Source organism: Equus caballus, chromosome 5, assembly GCF_041296265.1.
Source record: "Equus caballus isolate H_3958 breed thoroughbred chromosome 5, TB-T2T, whole genome shotgun sequence".
In the NCBI taxonomy this organism is placed as follows: domain Eukaryota; kingdom Metazoa; phylum Chordata; class Mammalia; order Perissodactyla; family Equidae; genus Equus; species Equus caballus.
The window spans coordinates 54,790,532-54,809,496 of record NC_091688.1 but is presented as its reverse complement, the minus strand read 5'-3'; the positions used below and the strand labels follow the sequence as shown (position 1 = coordinate 54,809,496).

Genomic DNA, 18,965 nt, shown 5'->3' with positions numbered 1-18,965 from the left:
ATAAAGTGGAGGAAGATGGGCACAGATGTTGGCTCAGGGCCACTCTTCCTCAGCAAAATGGGAGGATTGGCAGCAGATGTTAGTTCAGGGCTAATCTTCCTCAGGAAAAAAAAAAAGTTGAATCACAAAAGCTTGAAACCAGTTCATCAGCACCAGGACCTTCTAGCTTTGATTTTCCCTGCCCTCCATCTCCTGAGAACTTACCAAGGCCAACAAATAGATGATGCAATCATTATTTTCTGTATATTACAATCTTTTCTGTATATCACAGCTGATTTAGAGTCAGCTAGTATTTCTGTACCTGTTGTTATATCACAGACCTAGCCTAAAAATGAGATACTTTTGTCTAATTTAAAGATTATTTTAGTTGAAAGGAATTGTAGTGATTAATGTTGGGTGTGTTTGTTCTTTTACTGAATTATATCATCTAGAATGGGATTTACTCTTAACAGCCACTAGACTCACTTGGACTTTGCAAGATGTGTTTAAAGGACTGTTGAGATATGCTCATTTTTTATGTCGGATTGCCAGATGTTTGGTATGGAACTGCACAGCTCAGTATTTTGGCTTTTTAGATGCTAAGATGAAAATTAAAACAAAAGTGAATACACAGTTGTTGGAGTTTTCTCATGAAAATTTTTTCTTGATTGTGTGAGGCTTTCTGAGGCTGTATCTCAGTATCTCTGAACCCTTGCCAGCTGGAAGAAATGACAAGCATCTGTTCTAAACTGCGAGGAAACTGACTTCCAGTAGTTGTGATGTAGAAGAGGGACTCTATCTTTGTTGTATAGTTCATGTTTGTCCTGGGAGTGATTGTTGGCTGGGCTGTCCTAATTGTACAGATTTGAGCCACATAGCCGACAGGGCTAGCTCCTGATGGTAGTTAAAGAATTCAATGCAAACACTTCGGATTCTGTTTAATAGTGACAAAAGCTGACCTGGGAGAAGTGGTGTAGTCTTCTAAATCATCAGAGTAATTTAATAATTTTAATTACAATTAGGGGACACAGTGAAATATTTAGGGATGCAGAGTCTACATGTCACTTTCAAATGGTTCATCAGTAATTGTGTGTTGGGGGTGGGGAAAGAGAAAACAAATGTGGCAAAATGTTAGCGATTGGTGAATCCAGTGAAGGGTTTACAGGACTTCGTTGGACTATTTTCCATATGTTTAAATTTTTTAAATTTTTAGCAAAATGGAACATTTTAAAAACATTTAAGTTATAAATAAATGTATATACATATATACTTATATATGTATACGAAAATGTATATATACATATATGTGAAATGTAACATTGATTTTTAAAAACTTCATTTTTAAGATCCCATCTGTAGAGGAGACAGAACACCAGAGAATCCCAGTGTCTGCCAGAATTTTAAATCGAGAGAAATCCATCTTGTTCTACTGGGGGACAAGCCAGTAGATGGTCTGATACACAAACAAAGGCAGAGACCGTAGCTGTATGGCTGCCTTGTCCTCAGCAATATGTTTTCTGATTCAGAAATTCTGAGCGCTACACTAGGATCATGCGCTGCATTTAGTTATCTTCCCTATGGGTTTCTTAAGAGGCCCAGATTGGCTGATGCACGCTCGTTGGCCTTCGACTGGAGCTGCTTGTCCCATCCTAGAAAATGACAGGTTTTAGTGATGGTGCAATTGTCATGAATGCCTTGAAAGGTATTTGTGAATTTATTCCAGTATTTTTTCTGGTTCCATAAATTTATTTATTAACCCTTACATCAGTCCCTTCAATTTTTAAGGCCCTATATCTATATTCAAAGCAAGGAGAATTATCCAGGTAATTTGTACATCTTTCCTCACTCTATGCCTCTTCCTAGAAATTTACGTGTCGCATTTCTTGCCTGATTTCCCCTCCTCCAACATCAGATACACATAAGTAGTGGGTGTTGAAACGACGAATGGGATTGTTTGAGTAAATTATCACCAGCTGTCTGAAGGCTTGGTCATAATTTCTTTCCTTGAGGTTTTTGTTACAGCTGATAGACAAGGCTAACTGGTGAAGGAGATGGGTCTGAATAACACATACACACAGGCCTCAAGACAAGGGGAGGAGGTTGGAAGATACAGAGGGAGGAATACAAGATGGAGGAAATAGCCACTTATTTTTGTCCCTAGAAGTCAGCCACGAAGTGAGGCAACCAGCTTGTTCAGCTTCCTTGCCCGTGCCGTGGTCTCATAAGATAACTCAGAGAGCTGAGAAATGGAAAATCTGGGTCATTGGCCTAGCCCTAGAGAGCAGTTTGGAGCCAGAACTGAAATTGAAATTCACAATTTCCATATAAGGTTGGAATCCTGCCTGGTATGCAAACATTAATTAAAAAAATAGCTATGACTTACTGAACTCTTAAAATGTGCTGGGCAATGAATTGAGCACTTTTCATACATTGTCTGTTTTATTCCCACCAGTACCCTATTAGGTAGTTATTATCATTAATTTTGCTTTATAAAAGAGGAAGCTAAAGCATAGAGTTTAAGTAACTTGTCAAAATCACAGGGCTGGAAATTGATAGAGGGGGTGGATTTGAACCCAAGTCTCCCTGACTCAAGGGCTAGTAATCTTAACCACTCTGTAGTAATGCCAGTGACATCAGCTACTCTGCACAGCTTTTCCAGATGAATGGGGCCCTAGGCAGTCACTCAGGAGACAGTGGGAACAGTTCTCCTTTTACCGATGAAAATTTAAAGTTTTTAGTAAAAGCACTATCTTTTGCAATCCTAATTTATGAAAAAGTTTTGTGTTACTACCATCCTTCAGGCCCCTACTCAGATGCTATCTTCTTTATAAAACCTTCTCTAGTCAAATTTAATTAATCACTCCTTCCTTTGTATTCCTCTTTGTACCTTTACTTAGCCCTTACACAATCTGATTTGTATTGTGGTTTGATGAATGCCTGCCTGGCTTTCTACCCTAGATTTTAAACATGTAGAACAGATGCTGAGCATACGCTCTGTAAGTGTTTGTTGAACTAATGTTGAATTGAATGAACTAAGGTAACCAAATCGACCCTGAGTTTTATGTTTGTAGGAATAAATTAAGTCCCATGAGCATTAGCTACCTCTGAACTCCCACCTGTTCATTTAGGAAATGAAGTCTTTTCCAAAGTCCGCTTTCTGCACCCAAGTATTTCTGCTTGTCCCAAGGGTTATTTCCCAATCTCTCCTGAACCGCTCCTGGTTCTGACCTCTGAGGCAGCTGCCACTTCGCCTGCTATGTATAGTCCTCGGGGGCTGCCCGTGCCCGGCTCCTGCTCCTCAAAGGGCAGATCTTTCCATTCATATACATGCAGCCTTTTCTCTCCAGGTTCTTTCCATGGCCTGGGGACTAGGCACATCTCTCCAAGCCTCGGTTCTGCCCGTTATAAGTTCCTTTGTTGCACTAATAATACAGATAATGGACTCTATGGGACAGAGTCCATTATGATCTCTATGGGACAGTTTTTCACCACATGGAACTCCAGTTTTATTATACCTGGGAACCTGCTTCTCTCACTGGCCTGTCATTTAGTTTCTCTAAGGCCCCATTTCCTCATTTATAAAACAAGGTTGCCTTGCTGGGACACTCTCTTAATGCCGCTTGGTTTCTCTTCATTGCACTTACCACCATCTGGCATGTTGTAGTTATTTCTTTGTTTATTGTCTATCTATACCAGTAGACTGTAAACTCCGTGAAAGCAGGGTCTTTGCAGTTGTTTTTTTTAACTACTGTGTCCCTAGTATGTGGAATAGTGCCTAACATATAATGGTCCTGAGGAAGTATTTTTTGAATAAATAAATGAATGAGATAATATATCAGAATTATTGTGTACCTTTTAAGACTAGTTTTCTATTTCTGCATATATTTTTGCATAATATGTGGAATATATATAGATATGTATCTAAAACATCTTATAACTATTAAATTATTTCTTATCTATTAAAAAAAGAAAAAAATTAAAATGATAAATGCTAGTGCTGTTGAGGCTGTATAAGAGGATAAAATTAGGACGTCCTTTTACCCTAAAATTCCTATGCCTTAAGTAGTTATCCTAGGGAAATAATTTAAAAGAATAGAATAATGAAGGCAGGAAAACTTCATTAAGGCATTGTTTATAAGAATTTAATATTAGAAACAGCATAATCATGCAGTAATAGAATATTGTTAAGTAAACTATGGTTATATTGATATTATAAAACATTGTACAATCAGTACAATAATAAATATGAACACTCCCTAACAACATGCACAAATATCTGACAAGTGAAAAAAGGAAGACATAAACTTATGTCTAAGCTGTAATCATAACTATACAAATCAATATGTAGTACATGTGGATAATGACTAGACGGAATGTGGAGAAATTTAAACAGTTGTGCTGGAGGAGGGAGATATGAGGGAATATTTTTCTTTTAAAGTACAACACAAAAAGTTTGTTCTTTTGACAATAAATGTAATTTTAAAAACAACAAAGAAAGTTCTCAAGAATATGCTCTAGTGTGTTTAAGAGAGAGTCAGTGTTTGGGTTAGAAGATACATTTTTAAAAGATGGGAAAGAAACAAACTTAAGCATTACCTCTGGGTATTACGGGTAGTTTATTTTCTACATACTTTTCTGTATTTTTCAAATGTTTTACAATGAATGTGTTATGAACTTTGTAAGAAAGTTATTTTTAAAATAAATGAGCATATTTTCTAGCCTCACTTCTGAGACCCGCAGTCAATCTCTTAATGCTGTCATTTCTTGAATGCAGCACGTCTGGCTGTAGACAGAGCTCCTCCCCAAACTCAGTAGCCCGTAATTTGATTTGAGACAGAACTAAATATAGCCCCAATTTTGGTAAGGAGGATGGAAATCTGACTCTGTCCGCCCTTTTTAAAAAAATTTATTTTCTCTGCTTCAGAGGTAGCGGGAGATTCTTTTCAGGACAGGTGGCCTGTGAGCCTTGTCTCAGGTCAAGCTGGGCCTTAAAATATTTCCTGGAAACATTCTGAGCTCAGGAGCAGTGTGGTCTCAGGTGTGAGCTAAGCGTTGAGGTTGGAGGATTCCAGACTAGGGGACTTTTAGACAGTTTCTCTGAACTCTCAAATGTTTTAATGTTATCCTGCCCTCCCGACCCCTATTCTGTACTGGTAATTAGGGGAACTCATCCAACAGATGGGAGTCAGGATGACAGTTTGCCCCAAGAACACAGGCTCCCCATAGTCTCACCAATACTCAGGCATGCTAGGGGCCTTCCTGAGTTAAGCTCCTAGGACACCTGAGACAATCAGTTTGGTCTAGAGAAGCCCTGTTGGTTTTATCTTCAGAGAAGATGTCTCTGGGCCCACACCATGTAGAAGACAATCTGTATCAGAGCCTTAGCAGAGACTCTGAGCCTGTTTGGGTCTCAAATTTATCATCTGTGAAACAAGTGTAACTAAATCAACATTGCCACATGTAGGTACTATAAAGCTTTCTGCAAATCAACAAAAGGTCAATGCTAATAATAACAGTGATTATGTCATTTAATAAAAAGGTTTTATTTTAGAGCTAAAAAGGAACGTCAGGGCTGTAAGCACTTTAATTATAGCATGTCTGACTTGTTTAAACTTTGTTACATAAATAGATGGTATGGAGTCTCAGGCAGTGCCATCACCAAAGGGCCCTTTTCCATGATCTTGCAACAGTTACGGGGAGATTCTGAGTCCTGATGACCATGTCTTGAAGTTTTTTCTAGTGTTCTGGGAAGTTCAGGAACCCTCTATTCCCTTGAAGCTTGTGGTAGAGCCCAGTTGCCTTAGCTTAGGAAACTGAGACCCAGAGAGGTAGGTCTGAGATGTCTGAGATGGAGCAGCTAATAAGGCTGCAAGGTTTTGCTAGGATGAGGAACATTCCTGTCCTCAGATTAACGGAGACACTGACATGTCAGATCTCTAGGAAAATAATATCATGTCCTATTACCATCTAGTGTGTGCATCTGCATTCAGCCAGGATTGCACCTGAAACCTCCCCAGACTCCAACTCTGGCTCCGAGGTTCCCTGTGGATGGGCTGATGCAGGCACACAAGAGAACATCCTCTCCGAATTCTCCCCACAGTTGGGTGGTTTTTTCCAAAGCCCCTCAGTGGAATGAGCAAAGGACAGAGGGCTTGGCACGTCCTCTTGGCGTCCTGTAAGCCCTTTGCCCTTCTGCCAACATCATCAAGGCAGGGAAGACAGGAGTGCGTGTTCAGGCGGCTGCAACCTGGGCGGGCTCAGCCCCAGCACGCTGGCTGTCGGGAGCCCCGCCTCCCTCGCGGTTGACAGCTCAGCTGGTGCCGAGCAACTCGTGCCAGCCAGTCGTGTCTCAGCCTGGGAGTGTGTGCGCGCTCCGCCGGCTGCCTCTGGCCCCAGCTCCCAAAACAGCCCCGGGCGCCGCTCGCTCCACGTCCTGCTTCCTGCTGAGAACAGTCCCTCCCTTGTGCCCATCGCACCGTTAGCTGGAGGTTCGGCCACGTCAAATCGGTTTTCCAAAAAAGCAGGGAGTAGAGCTCTTTCTTCGCCCACACAGAAAGAGGAGCTGGGGAGCAAAAAGCTGCTACACTTTGCACTGGAGATTCGTGGGCAAGGCTTCCCCTTCTCCCAGGCTGCTTCCACTCCCGGGTGAGGAGCGCCCTGTGAGTACCGACAGCACCTGGAAAATGGAGCAGACGTGGACGAGGTAGGTGAGCTGCTGCTTTCTCCCCGCATTCCAGATTTGGTGTCCCGTCCCCGCCCCTGCCCCTGCGTCCTTCTGGAGAGGTCGTCCCTCGCCGCTAGGGGCCTTTGACAGCTTCTCTTTTTTATCGCCTTGCTCTCCGTAAATTCCCAGCCCACTTCTCCTGGTCCTGCTGCACATGTTCTGCTCTCTGGTGTTTTCCTTGCTTCATGAATCTTCCTTCCACTTCTCCTGATGTTAAAAATACCCAGTGAGGCTGCCTGGAAGTTTTCGCAGAAATGCTTCTCTGTCTTGTCCTTGCTCCACAGATGAGAGCGATTCCGAGGGGTGTTTCTTTAGAAATACCTTCGATTTTCAGATACCTTGAAAAATTTCAGATTTCCTTCTCCCCCTGCCACGTTCTGCTTCCCAACGTCACCCTCCACTAGTCACACAAAGGCAAAGGACTCAGTGAGTAGAGCCTAGCAATGCACATCTCCAGAGTCTCCAGTTGGAGCCGACTTTGGGAGAGGAAAGGAGAAAGAAAGGGACCCGGGTGCCCTTCACTGTCAGGCTTTGTGCAGGTCAGGGAGAGAGGCTGCTTTTAGGTTAGAGTTTGGAGATGCCCAATGAAATTGTGTTTTCTCAGTCCCCCACTCTTTCACGCAAATATACTTTAAAATGGAGCTCACTCAACGATAAGAGATGATGTCTTGAGACAAAGACTTGCTTTTTGTTTTTCAGTGGGAGGGTGGTTGGAGAGACTGTATTCAGAGGTGTTTCCAGAGCAGATGCTCCTCCATCTCTAGGATTTAGCTTTGCAGAATTGGAGTGGGGCCAAATGAGTGTTCTGAGTCCTAAGAGAGGGCAGACTGCACCAACGCACGAGATAAATTTGGGGCTTCACAGTACTTGTGAAAAGACTTGGGGGAGTTTAGCTGATTGGTCAACAGGAGTGAACTGTGTACTGTGAATTTTAAAGAAAGGGAAGATTAAAGCTTAGAGTATGTTGATAAAAGTATACTGTCTAGATTTACAAGTGATGATTCTATTTTTTGCTGTTTTCTGCTCTCCTCAGGCCTCTCCTAGAGGACTGTCTTCCTTTCTGGGCATCACTAGACTAGAAGAGTGAAGGAGGGCAGTCAAGAGACATGAAAGGACTGAAAACCATACTTTTAGAGGTGACCAAAGGACCTGGCGACCTTTAGTCTGGAGAAGTGAAGACTTAGGGAGCGGAGATGGTAATTGCCTTCAAATGTTTGAAGAGCAGTTGGGGGTAGAGAGGAGATGACTGGAATCTCTTAGGAGGACAGAACAACTGATTGGAGCAAGTTGTGAGAAGGCAAGTGATGGCTCAGTGTAAGGGAAAAGCTTTCTAACAAGTGGCTACCTGGGCAGTAAATAGATTCCTGAGCCTGGAATTGATCAAGCAAAGGCTCGATGACCACCTGAGGGAAACGAGAGTGAGGGTATCAGGGATTCTTGCTCTCTATCAGTGTTTTTTCACACTTTTATACAAAGTATTATTTTTTAACTTTTTTGAACTTTATATTTACACGTAACAATTTCAGACAAATTCAGAAATAATTTAGAAAAATCTCAAGTCGTACGTTTATACTTCAATTATATTTCACAAACTGAGTATATTCATGTAATGGGCATCCAGATCAAGAAAGAGAACATAATCAGTGCCCCTGAAGCCCTCATGACCTCAAAGATAAGCTTTATCCTAACTTTTAACGCTGTAGATTAGTTTTACTGGTTTTGGACTTTATGTAAGTGAAATTATCCGCTGTGTACTCTTTTCTATCTGGCTTCTTTCACTCAGTCTTGTGTTGTCCGATTCCTCCGTGTTGTTGTGTGTCATTGTAGTTCATTCCTTCTTGCTTCTATACAGGACTCTATTGTGTGTAAATGTATCAATGTATCCATTCTATCGTTAGTGAACATTTGGGTAGTTTCTAGTTTGAGGCTGTTATGAATAGTGTTGCTATGAGCATTCCTGTGCATGTCCTGGTGGTGAACATATGTACACATTTCTATTGGGTAAATATATAGAAGCAGAATTGCTGGGTAAAGGAAATGCATGTTCAGCTTTAGTAGATGCTGCCAAATAGTTTTCTAAAGTGGTTATAAAGAGAATAGCCAAACAGCTGAGACACAATGAAGAGGTGCTCCCCATCACTAGTCAGCAGGGAAATGCAAATTAGAACCACATGCCATACCACTCATACATATCTCGATGGCTGAAGTGAAAAAGACAGAAAACACCAAATGTTGGTGAGGTGGAAGAGTTAGAACGTTCACACTTTTTTTTTTACTGCTACCCACAATAAGAAATGTATTTACATTACAACCAAGTATACTCCCATATGTAACTGAAACAAAAGTTTCATGTAACAATACTTAACTTTACCATGTGTTTTTCACTCTGGTCTTTTCCACCTTATTCTTTTTCTTTAAAAATAAAATGCTGATGGGACTCAATTCGTTTCACCACCTAATGGGTCACAGATGGAAGAATCCTATAATCATATACGGTGACTGATGTCTCAGATACTTCCTCACTCACGGCTCAGATCAGTTCACAAACATTTATTTAAAATGGGAGAGCCCAATACAGGCGAGGCACTGTGCTAAATGCTGAGGGTAAAGCAATGAATGAGACTAGGTTTCTGCCTTTGGAGGTTTTGCTTTCTCGTTGCCTGTAATTCTCACAGAAAAAGGCTGAGGCAGATGAACACACTGGCTGCTCCGGGAGCACAGTGGAGAAGCACAACTTGGGGGATTCAAAGAATAAAAATTAACTGTAAAATGACTATTTATTAAGCTTGCATTTATTAGTTTGTGTGTTAATCCCTTTGCATACTTTATTTCACCTAATCCTCACAACCCTATGAGGTATGTGGTAAATGTTATTATACTCACTTTTAAGTCAAGAAAATTAAACTTTAGAGAGATTAAATAATTTGCCCAGGTAACACACATAGCTGCGGAAGAGCTACAGTCTGGAACGATCTAATTCCAAAGCCTATGCTCTTAATTGCTTCATTTGAGTTGAGTTTGGTAGGTGACTCAGGTTCTTAGTTGGTTTTGAAGCCAGCTACTGATTCTGACTATTCTTAAGCTTATGAATAAGTTTAAGACTGTGATTCTTGTGATTCCAAGTTTCATTCTTGGCAGCTCTGGAAAGGCCGCTTTCTGAGGGGTTCTTCACATGAGCCCCCATACCCAATCTTGCTCAGTCTACTCACAAAGGACAAAGCACAGAGTATTTGAGTTCTGAAAGTTAAATATCCCCTACTCCCAGTTGTGCATCATCTGCCCCACCACAAGTCAGTGGGAATGTTTTTTCCCAGGACTCTTGCCTGACTGTTGCCAGACTCTAGTTAAATCATTTGGGGAAAGCGTGGTGGAATAGCAAATTTCTCATGAATACATTGGCCCTACAAACAGCTGGTTTTGTCACTAATCAAACTGATATCCAGGAATAGGGTAAGAGTTATCAAAGGAATAAGTTCATGGAGATGATGAGGAACTTGATGATGAGGGTAGTTTCGCCCACCTCATAGGTCTAGTATCAATCTAGTGCTCTAAATTTTTAGCATTCACCCATCTGGATGAGCAACTCCTGAGGTGGTTGTAGGTGTTTCAGAGTCCCTGTTTGTATTAGTTTTCTTTTGCTGCTGGAACAAATAACCATAAACTTAGTGGCTTACAAAAACACAAATTTATTATCTTGCAGTTCTGGAGGGCAGAATTCTGAAATCAGTCTTCTAGGCTAAAATCAAGATGTCAGCAGGACTGTTTTCCTCCTGGAGGCTCTAGGGGAGACACCATTTCTTGCCTTTTCCAGCTTCTAGAGGCTGTCCACATTCCTTGGTTCATTTCATCACTCCAGCCTCTGTCCATTCATCTCATCTCCTCCTCTCATTCACACTCTCCTGTGTGTCTCTTACAAGGACCTTGTGATTACATTGGGCCTACCCTGATAATCCAGCATAATCTCCCCATCTCAGAAGCCTTAATCACATCTGAAAGTCCCTTTTGCCATGTAAAGTGATATATTCATGGGTTCTGGAGATTAGGAATGTGGACTTCTTTGGAGGGCCTAGTCTGCCACACTGTTAAATGCTGGAAAAGTCATTACTAATTCTCTTCCCCTTTTAGGTGGAAATGTTCCTGTTTCTAGCATATGGGAGAGCTGAATAAAAGTCAGGTGGATCATATTTGAACCTTATACAACTTCCCTGAACAAATAATCCAAGAAAAAGTGAACTTGAACTATTAAAGGCTACCTGTAAGATTGAAGGTTAGGAAAGGAAAGCAAATTAACTAGTCTGTTTTGTTTTACATTACCCTGTAATTTGATTTAATAAAGTGCAAGCATTAATTGTATTTGCCTGCTGTGGCTGTGAAAATTTGGAAAAGGGAAGTAACATCCGAGAAAAATAGTGATTTGGTCTCAAAATTCAAGATTTATTTTTGTATTTTATTTTTTTTATTGTGGTAACTGGTTTATAACATTATATAAGTTTCAGGTGTACATCATTATATTTTGATGTCTGTATAGATTTCATCATGTTTACCATCCAAAGACTAATTACGATCCATCACTACACACATGTCTATCATTCCTTTCACCCTCTTCTCTTGCCCGGTCAGACATGATATTTGAAAATATGCTGCTAAGAGCAGTGTCAAAGAGCATACTGCCTATGTTTTCTTTTAGAACTTTCACGGTTTCAGGTCTTACATTCAAGTCTTTAATCCATTTTGAGTTAATTTTTGTGTATGGCATAAGATAGTGGTCTACTTTCATTCTTTTGCATGTGGCTGTCCACTTTCCCCAACATTTATTGAAGAGACTTTCCTTTCTCCATTTTATATTCTTGGCTCTCTTGTTGAAAATTAACTGTCCATAGATGTGTGGATTTATTTCTGGGCTCTTGATTCTCTTCCCTGGATCTGTGTGTGTGTGTTTGTGCCAGTACTAGTTTGTGCTGTTTTGGTTACTAGCTTTGTAGTATTTTTTTTGTAGTATGTTTGAAATCACAGAGCGTGATACCTCTGGCTTTGTTCTTTTTTCTTAGAATTCCTTTGGCTATTGGGAGTCTTTTGTTCTTCCATATAAATTTTAGGATTCTTTGTTCTATTTCTGTGAAAAATGTTGTTGGAACTTTGATAGGGATTGCATTGAATCTGTAGATTGCTTTAGGAAGTATGGACATTTTAACTGTGTTAATTCTTCCAATCCAAGAGCCTGGAATATCTTTCCATTTCTTTGTGTCTTCCTCAATTTCTTTCAACAATGTCTTATAGTTTTCAGTGTGCAGATCTTTCACCTCTTTGGTTAAGTTTATTCTTAGGTATCAAAATTCAAGAATTTTGATTTTGTTTCTCCTCTCCCACATAAAGTGCAGCCTTCAAGTAAGATAGGATGCCCATTTACCATAGTTACATTGAACTTAAAAGATCCCCATTGATAGCTTATTTGCATTTATTCTGCTCAGTATGAACTCTTAGCCTAGAGGAAGCAGGGATATTTATCTCTTTGAATTCACGGTGAGTTGACAGGTAGTCCCGTTTACTAACGCTTAGTTACAACCAGAGATGGCATTTCCCCCCATTTTATAGATGTGGCAGCTGAGGCTGGAGAGATTAGGTCAGTGTTGGAGCATGGAGGTCTGGCTGATTCTGATATCTTTGCTTACCGTGGTGCTGCTGCTTTGCAATGTAGCACTTTTTATTAGGAAACAGCTCGTCTTCATAATTGTATTATTGAAACATCTTTGGATGTTGAATTTCCTGTTTAACATTTGGCACTTCTAGCAATTAATTTTCTGCATTTGGGGATGGGAAATCTCTGTCTTTGCAATTCTGATCTACTTTTAAGTAGGCATATACTTGGTCTTTGGCTTGAGGAATTTATCTCAATCAGTGCTGTCACCCCTACTTGCTTATTTCTCACATACTACGTCAGACTGGACCTCCCTCCCCTCTTCTTCCAGCTTACGTGCTAAGGCTGGATTTAAAATACGAGAAGACTGGGAATGGGCTGAGTGGTCCCTGAAAGGATAAGTTAGCTGACTTCATCATAGTGCCCTGTCTATTCTGCGTGGCTCAGAGATGATTTACATAAGGCTGTGTGGAGCATCCATCCATTCAGTGGATGCCCGGAGACACTACTGCTATTGAAATTGACCTTATTTTATAAATAAAATTCCAAACTGGGCTCAGAACATTCCACAAGTTGTCTCTGGCAAAAATTCAAATAGCATTTAAAGTTAGAAAAAAGTCTAGAATAAAGGAGATGTCATGATGACCCAAGGTGGCTCTATCTGATTCTATTTTAAAACATTCAAATGTACTGAGGATTTGTTTTCCTCTGTCTCAGAACATCTTCTGAGTTCTGTGGTCAGCAAGACAAGCATGATCTGAATTTTCTTTTTCTCCTCATGGCTGAAGAACTTCATTAGTCATAGACTGTTTATAATTATAATAATAACAATGACTTGTACTTTCATAGCACTTTAATAATTTCGAATACATTTTACCTTAATCTGTCTTATTCTCTTCAGTCCTTTTATGCTTGCTCCACTCTGCAGAAACTTCTTTCTCCCTTGGCTTCTCCAAGGCCAACTAGGAAGGTGGTAACCTGAGGCTGGTGTCATATCATGGCCCAGGCAGAAGGCATAGAAGGAAGCAACAACTGCTGGTATACAAAAGCTTTGACTGACAAAGAAAATTGAATAATTTCTAGCATTTCACACAATTTAAGAATATATTTATTTTCTATTGTGGAATATCATTATTCGTAATGTGGAATAGCCTGTCCTGTGTAATTATATGACTTTACTTAATCATTCCCCTATCCTGAAGGCTTTAGGTTTCTAGTTTTTAACTGTTATAGTTAATCCTTGATAAACATCGAGGGATGTAAAGCATCTTCTTCCATAGGATTATTTTGGAATGCTAGCTGTTCAGAAGTGGAATAACTATGTCACACGCTTCTAGTTCTTGAAAATACATTACAAATTGCTTAGAGTTTAGACTTATGAAACTCATATTAATATAGAGGCTATTTCATCCCATTTAAATATCTTTTTCAAGACCTGAGTCCCTATATTGCAGAAAGGGAAACAGAGGCACCTTGACATCAAGTGGCGTCTCCTGGGATAGACGAGGGAAATCAGGAGCAACATTCGGAGCTTGTATCCCTCTCGAGGGTGAAATGCTTCACTGTTACTGTTAACCTCTCTGACCATATGCAACTTTCTCCTAAAATGGTTTCCAGAAAATTTTAATATAAGAAAATGTGGATATAAAAGTGGATATAAAATACATCAAAATTATGTATATATATTAGGATGTCTATTGCAAGGCAAGAATAAAAAAGAAAATAGATGCTGTATTTGGTTATGGGATTATGGACAATACTGCTTATATGGTGCTTTAAAACTAAGTCAATATATGTTTTTATAGCAGGAAAAATTTGTGTTTATGTCTACCAAGTGACAACTTGTAAAGCATGGAACTGAGTTAGTTTTAGAAAGATTATTCTGTGTATTACTTAGAAATTTCTAGATTATTGGCATCACAGGAGCAGTATTATTGCCAGCAGACCTAGGGAGCTGGTTGTAGTGTCGCTTTACTCAACCTGAGCTAAAATTATTATGAGTGGGCCTTAACATACCAGTTGTTCCCACCCACACCCCTCGCCTTGCCTTTGCTAGGACAATTTTGTTTATCCTTCAGAGGTTAGTTTAAGCATTACCTCCTTTGGGGATTATTTTTGGAACCTAGCTCTGGATATTTTCTGTAACCAGAGCACGCTCTGCCTTCTCTGTTATAGCATGCAGCTAGTTGGTTTACTTGGTATTTTCCATATCCTAAGTTTATTGGAAGAAAGGACTATCTTTTGTCTGTAAATCTGCAGCATCGTATATTGTTTCTAGCACTTAGCAGATACTCGCTTAAGAACTTTCCAGAGGACATTTCTGCAAGGCTCATGTGAATATCTCTTTGGTATGCATCTCCTTATTATTGAATGAATACAGCAGATTATCAAAGCTGGATGCCATTATACATTCAAATTGTATTTATTTGTTGTTTAAGAAATATGTGTAAAATTCCTATTATGATCTAGACTTCTTAAATGCTGGATACATGATAGTGAATGATATAAAAACCCTGCCTTCAAGGTGCTGACATTCTAGAGGGGTCACCAGGCATGAGTATACACTACCGTTACACCTTGACCTCACAATTCCTTAAGTTTGATTCATTTCAGTACGTTATAAGCACAGCCATCCTTTGTAACTCATCTTCACTCCAAATTCTCCATCCTTAGGATCCTTAACTCTGAAATTATATTCCCTGACCACAAGGTCAAGCCCTCCATCTCCTCACTCTTTCTGAATATTGTTTGCCTTATCGTTTACTCCAGTTCCTCCACTCTCTCATATCTCCCAGGCCATCTGCTCTTCATTCATCCGCCTACTGAGCCTAGACCTCAGGGTCAGCTGTTTGAATGGTTCTCAGCCCTGCTTTAGAGTCTCTTACTGCCTTAACAATCCCCAACCCTTGGTAGCCCTCAGTCAATTTTTTATCCTTTAGGATTCTATAAGCTTGATTTAGTACATTACAAAACCATATTGCGAAGGAAGACTCTAAATTCATTCTTTCTAATCTTGAGCAGGTCTGTAATGTTGTTAAGACCTCTTCCTCCTCCTCCTCCTCTCACTTGCCTCCTCTCCTGACTCTTCCTCTTTCCGTAAAAATGCATTCCTCAGAACCTTTGATTTCAATAACATAAATAAAATTAAGATACTAAATTGCATGTTCAGTGTTTTTTCTATTTTGTAGAATTCACACAAGCATATGGACTGACAAACAACTAAAAGTAAATACAATCAATGTTGCCTTTAGGTGGTAGCATTTTTTATTATTTTTATTTTTCTCTACACACTTTTCTTTTTTCTGAAATTTCTAGAAGGAGCACATAATTCTTTTAAAATTATTAAAAATAAGCATTATAAAGAAAATAAATACTAAGAGATTACGTGAATAAAAAGGTAGGTGGGAATGGGAAGAAATCATCCCTCTCTTGAGGCTTGCTTGGTCTGGGGCTCTGAGATAGACTGAGCCAACTGCCTTGGCATACCCCAGCGCCTGGTGAATAGTGGTTGTTAATGAAAACTGAGAACTACAGAATGTATTGCCAGGACCAAAAGTAAAAAGCACAAGCTAAGTTTTAGAAGTGAGGGGAGACACCATATACCATCCCCGAGTGATGTGACTGAATCCAGGCGGGTTATTTTCATGTCCCTCTTGAAAGAGTGGTATCAGTGTCTGGGCTGATTCAGGGGACAGGGAGGAGAATTTATGAGATAGTTAGATGTCTGATAACCTCATAGGGCAAAGTGAGGGAAAAAGTTACTTGAACCGCCTTTACCTTTTTACAGTATTAAGTGGTTTCTCTGAACGTTGATAGATAGCAGCAAGAAAAATAATGTTAGTCCCCTTTAGAACAAAGACTCAGGGTGAGAGCAAAAGAAGTCATAAAACTCAGAGGAGGTGTTGCAGGTGCACAATGATGCTTGCAGTTCCCTGTAGCAATTGAGGACTTAGCACTCCAGAAAACTACCTCCCAGCGTTCCAGTGGGCTGTGGCCACGCTCAGTGAATAGACTGTGTTGAGTGAAGGGTGTAATTGCAGCCTGTACTGGAGAAAGTGGATGTTACTGCATCGGTGCCAAGTCAGCCCACACTTCGTGGGCAGAGGGAGACGCACAAGTGAAGCTCTCTCTGTTCTGAGAGGCTTTGCCAGTTAAGCATCCTAGCTTGCAGAGGTTATAATGATAGGTCTTGAGAGGAGAAAAATTATAATCTCACTGTATTTATTATGTAATAGTCTTGTGCTCTGCATCTGTGACTTCTATCCTATTTGCATTTGAATATGTGTTTTTGCAATTCTGGTGCCAAATGGGGGGTATTTGGCAATATTTGGAACATGGAAGATATGCTCAGTGTCTCTCTTGGCAAGAGAAAAAGAGATCTGAAAAGGCGAAGTCTCAGGGCTTGTTCACTAAGGGCCTTTCCCATTTTGATTGTGTCTATCTCCATCACCTCTCCACCCAGTCAGTTCATTCCCTTTGTCCCTTAGGGGCAATGCCAAGCATTATCAGAGAAGGGGTTCAGGGAAGTCGTGAATATTTGGGGGAATTTGGATAGAGAGAGGGAAGTATAAAATAATGCATGACCCACTCTTCAAGAGAGGACCTATATAAAAAGTCATATTTGCCACTTCCCTTTTAGGATTTTAATTCATTAAATACCTGTTATACCTGTATTCAAATACTCAAGTGTGAGCGGTGTCCATCGGGGATGAAGTGGTGTTCCAAGAAATGAGTTTGTGTCTGGATTTGACTCTAAATGTCATCCCTTTCCCACAGCAGCGCTGCCCGCCCTTCCTTGCACCTCACTTTCTCAGGGGTCATTTCCCTGGAGTCAAAGCAGGTACAAAGGAGGCTCCTGGTAGATGTGTGGGTAGAAATAGGGCATATTGGGCAGAGTAAACGTTTGGAGTCAGACAGATACAATTTTCCAGTTCAGGCTTGACACCAACTAGCTGTACGATCTTGGGCAGATTGCTTCATCCTTCTAGGCCTCTTGCTTCCTCATCTGTAAAATAAGGGTGACAGTACTGACTTTACAGATTTTGTGAAAACTGAATGAGATTCAGGAAAGTATATCAGGCACTCAATGAATTGTGGTGGCCGCATTGGTGGTGAATTGTGCTGGTTGGCCACAGTAATGATGGTGGTCATTTAATGCAAGATTAGTGTTGAGGAAAATTCCAGTGTAAAAAACATGTTTAACTGTAAAGTTATGCACAGTCAAGCCAGAGACTGCTACCTGTAGATGTCTTTCTTTCTAAGTTGGCACTCTTTGTGAAACCCACCATTTAAAGCTTCTCAGAGCCAGAGCTTGACGCATTAAAGAAAGGCCACAGTTCTCCTCCTCTTTCTAGCCCTTTTATATCTGCAAGGGCTGAATGTGGATATAAATCAAAAATGTGAAAAGCAGATCTTTGAACATTAGGAACATTTCTTTCATTTGAACTAGAATCTAGCAACTCATGTCAAAAAAGCTTTAAGAATATTGGGGGCCGGCCCAATGGTGCAGCGATTAAGTTCACACAACCTGCTTCAGCGGCCCGGGGTTCAACAGTTTGGATCCCGGGTGTGGACCTACACACTGCTTATCTAGCCATGCTGTGGCAGGTGTCCCACATATAAAGTAAAGGAAGATGGGCACGGATGTTAGCTCAGCGCCAGTCTTCCTCAGCAAAAAGAGGAGGATTGGTGGCAGATGTTAGCTCAGGGCTAATCTTCCTCAGAAAAATAAAAGATTTAAGAATATGGGAATTAGAACAGAATGTGTGTTTGGTTCAGTGCCTAATACTGGGGACACCCCAATAAACAGCAAACGTCAGCAATCTTCCTGTCATACCAATAGCCCCGCTGTTGAGAAGGCCACACTGAACCTATTACCTTACATCTTTTATTGGGGGCATTAAATAGAAGAACAATGTAAATTAGATCAAAATATGTTGCCCAGTTTTTTTTTTTTAATGGGAATTAATCATTTAGTATAAAAATAGCAAAAAAAAAAAAAAATGATATTCACTTGTATTTTCTACCATCCTAAACCTCCAGCCTTTTCACTTCTCCAGATTCTCTCCTATTCTGATCAGTAGGCATTTTGTTGTTGTTGTTGGAGGAAAGTTGGCCCTGAGCTAACGTCTGCCACCAATTCTCCTCTTTTTTGCTTAGGAAGATTGGCCCTGAGCTAACATCCGTGCCCATCTTCCTCTACTTTATGGGATGCCTGCCACAGCATGGCTTGATAAGCAGTGTGGAGATCCACACCTGGGATCTGAACCCCGGCCACCGAAGCGGAGGGTGTGAACCTAACTACTAGGCCACCGGGACATGTTTTACTGCAGTGCAAATCTTAGTCCTTATCCTTTCTTGCTGACAGTTTTGATTATTTTAAATCATCTTTGGGGGTTCTGAGAGTTAGATAAAGCTACAGGGTTTGAGGAGGGATGTGCAAATGGAGAAATGTTTTCCCTGTTGACGCCCCTTAATAATCCTGTGTGTGGGTTGGATTTTGGGGAGGAAGGCTTGAAGAGAGGGGAAGGTAAAAAGGAAGTTTGAAGGGGGTCCTGAGGAGCAGTTCATGCTGACTCAGGTGGAGGGAACAAAAGGAAAGCCCTGAATACACCTTTCATTTTCCTA

The 18,965-nt window shown here is 40.5% G+C and overlaps 1 protein-coding gene across 21 annotated transcripts in view; it reads left to right on the top strand.

Moving 5' to 3' along the window:
- The first annotated feature begins 6,179 nt into the window (after window positions 1-6,179).
- PDE4DIP (phosphodiesterase 4D interacting protein) overlaps window positions 6,180-18,965 on the top strand; it is a 177,002-nt gene continuing 164,216 nt past the window's right edge. For 17 of the 21 annotated variants that reach the window (XM_070268446.1, XM_070268445.1, XM_070268433.1 and 14 more), the window contains exon 1: window positions 6,292-6,682. In XM_070268446.1, coding sequence (XP_070124547.1) covers window positions 6,663-6,682 — 20 coding nt within the window. In that variant the 5' untranslated portion in view covers window positions 6,292-6,662. Of the gene's footprint in view, window positions 6,683-18,965 lie in introns of all 21 variants that reach the window. The other 4 variants (XR_011439270.1, XM_070268424.1, XM_070268427.1 and 1 more) reach the window with 1 other exon arrangement.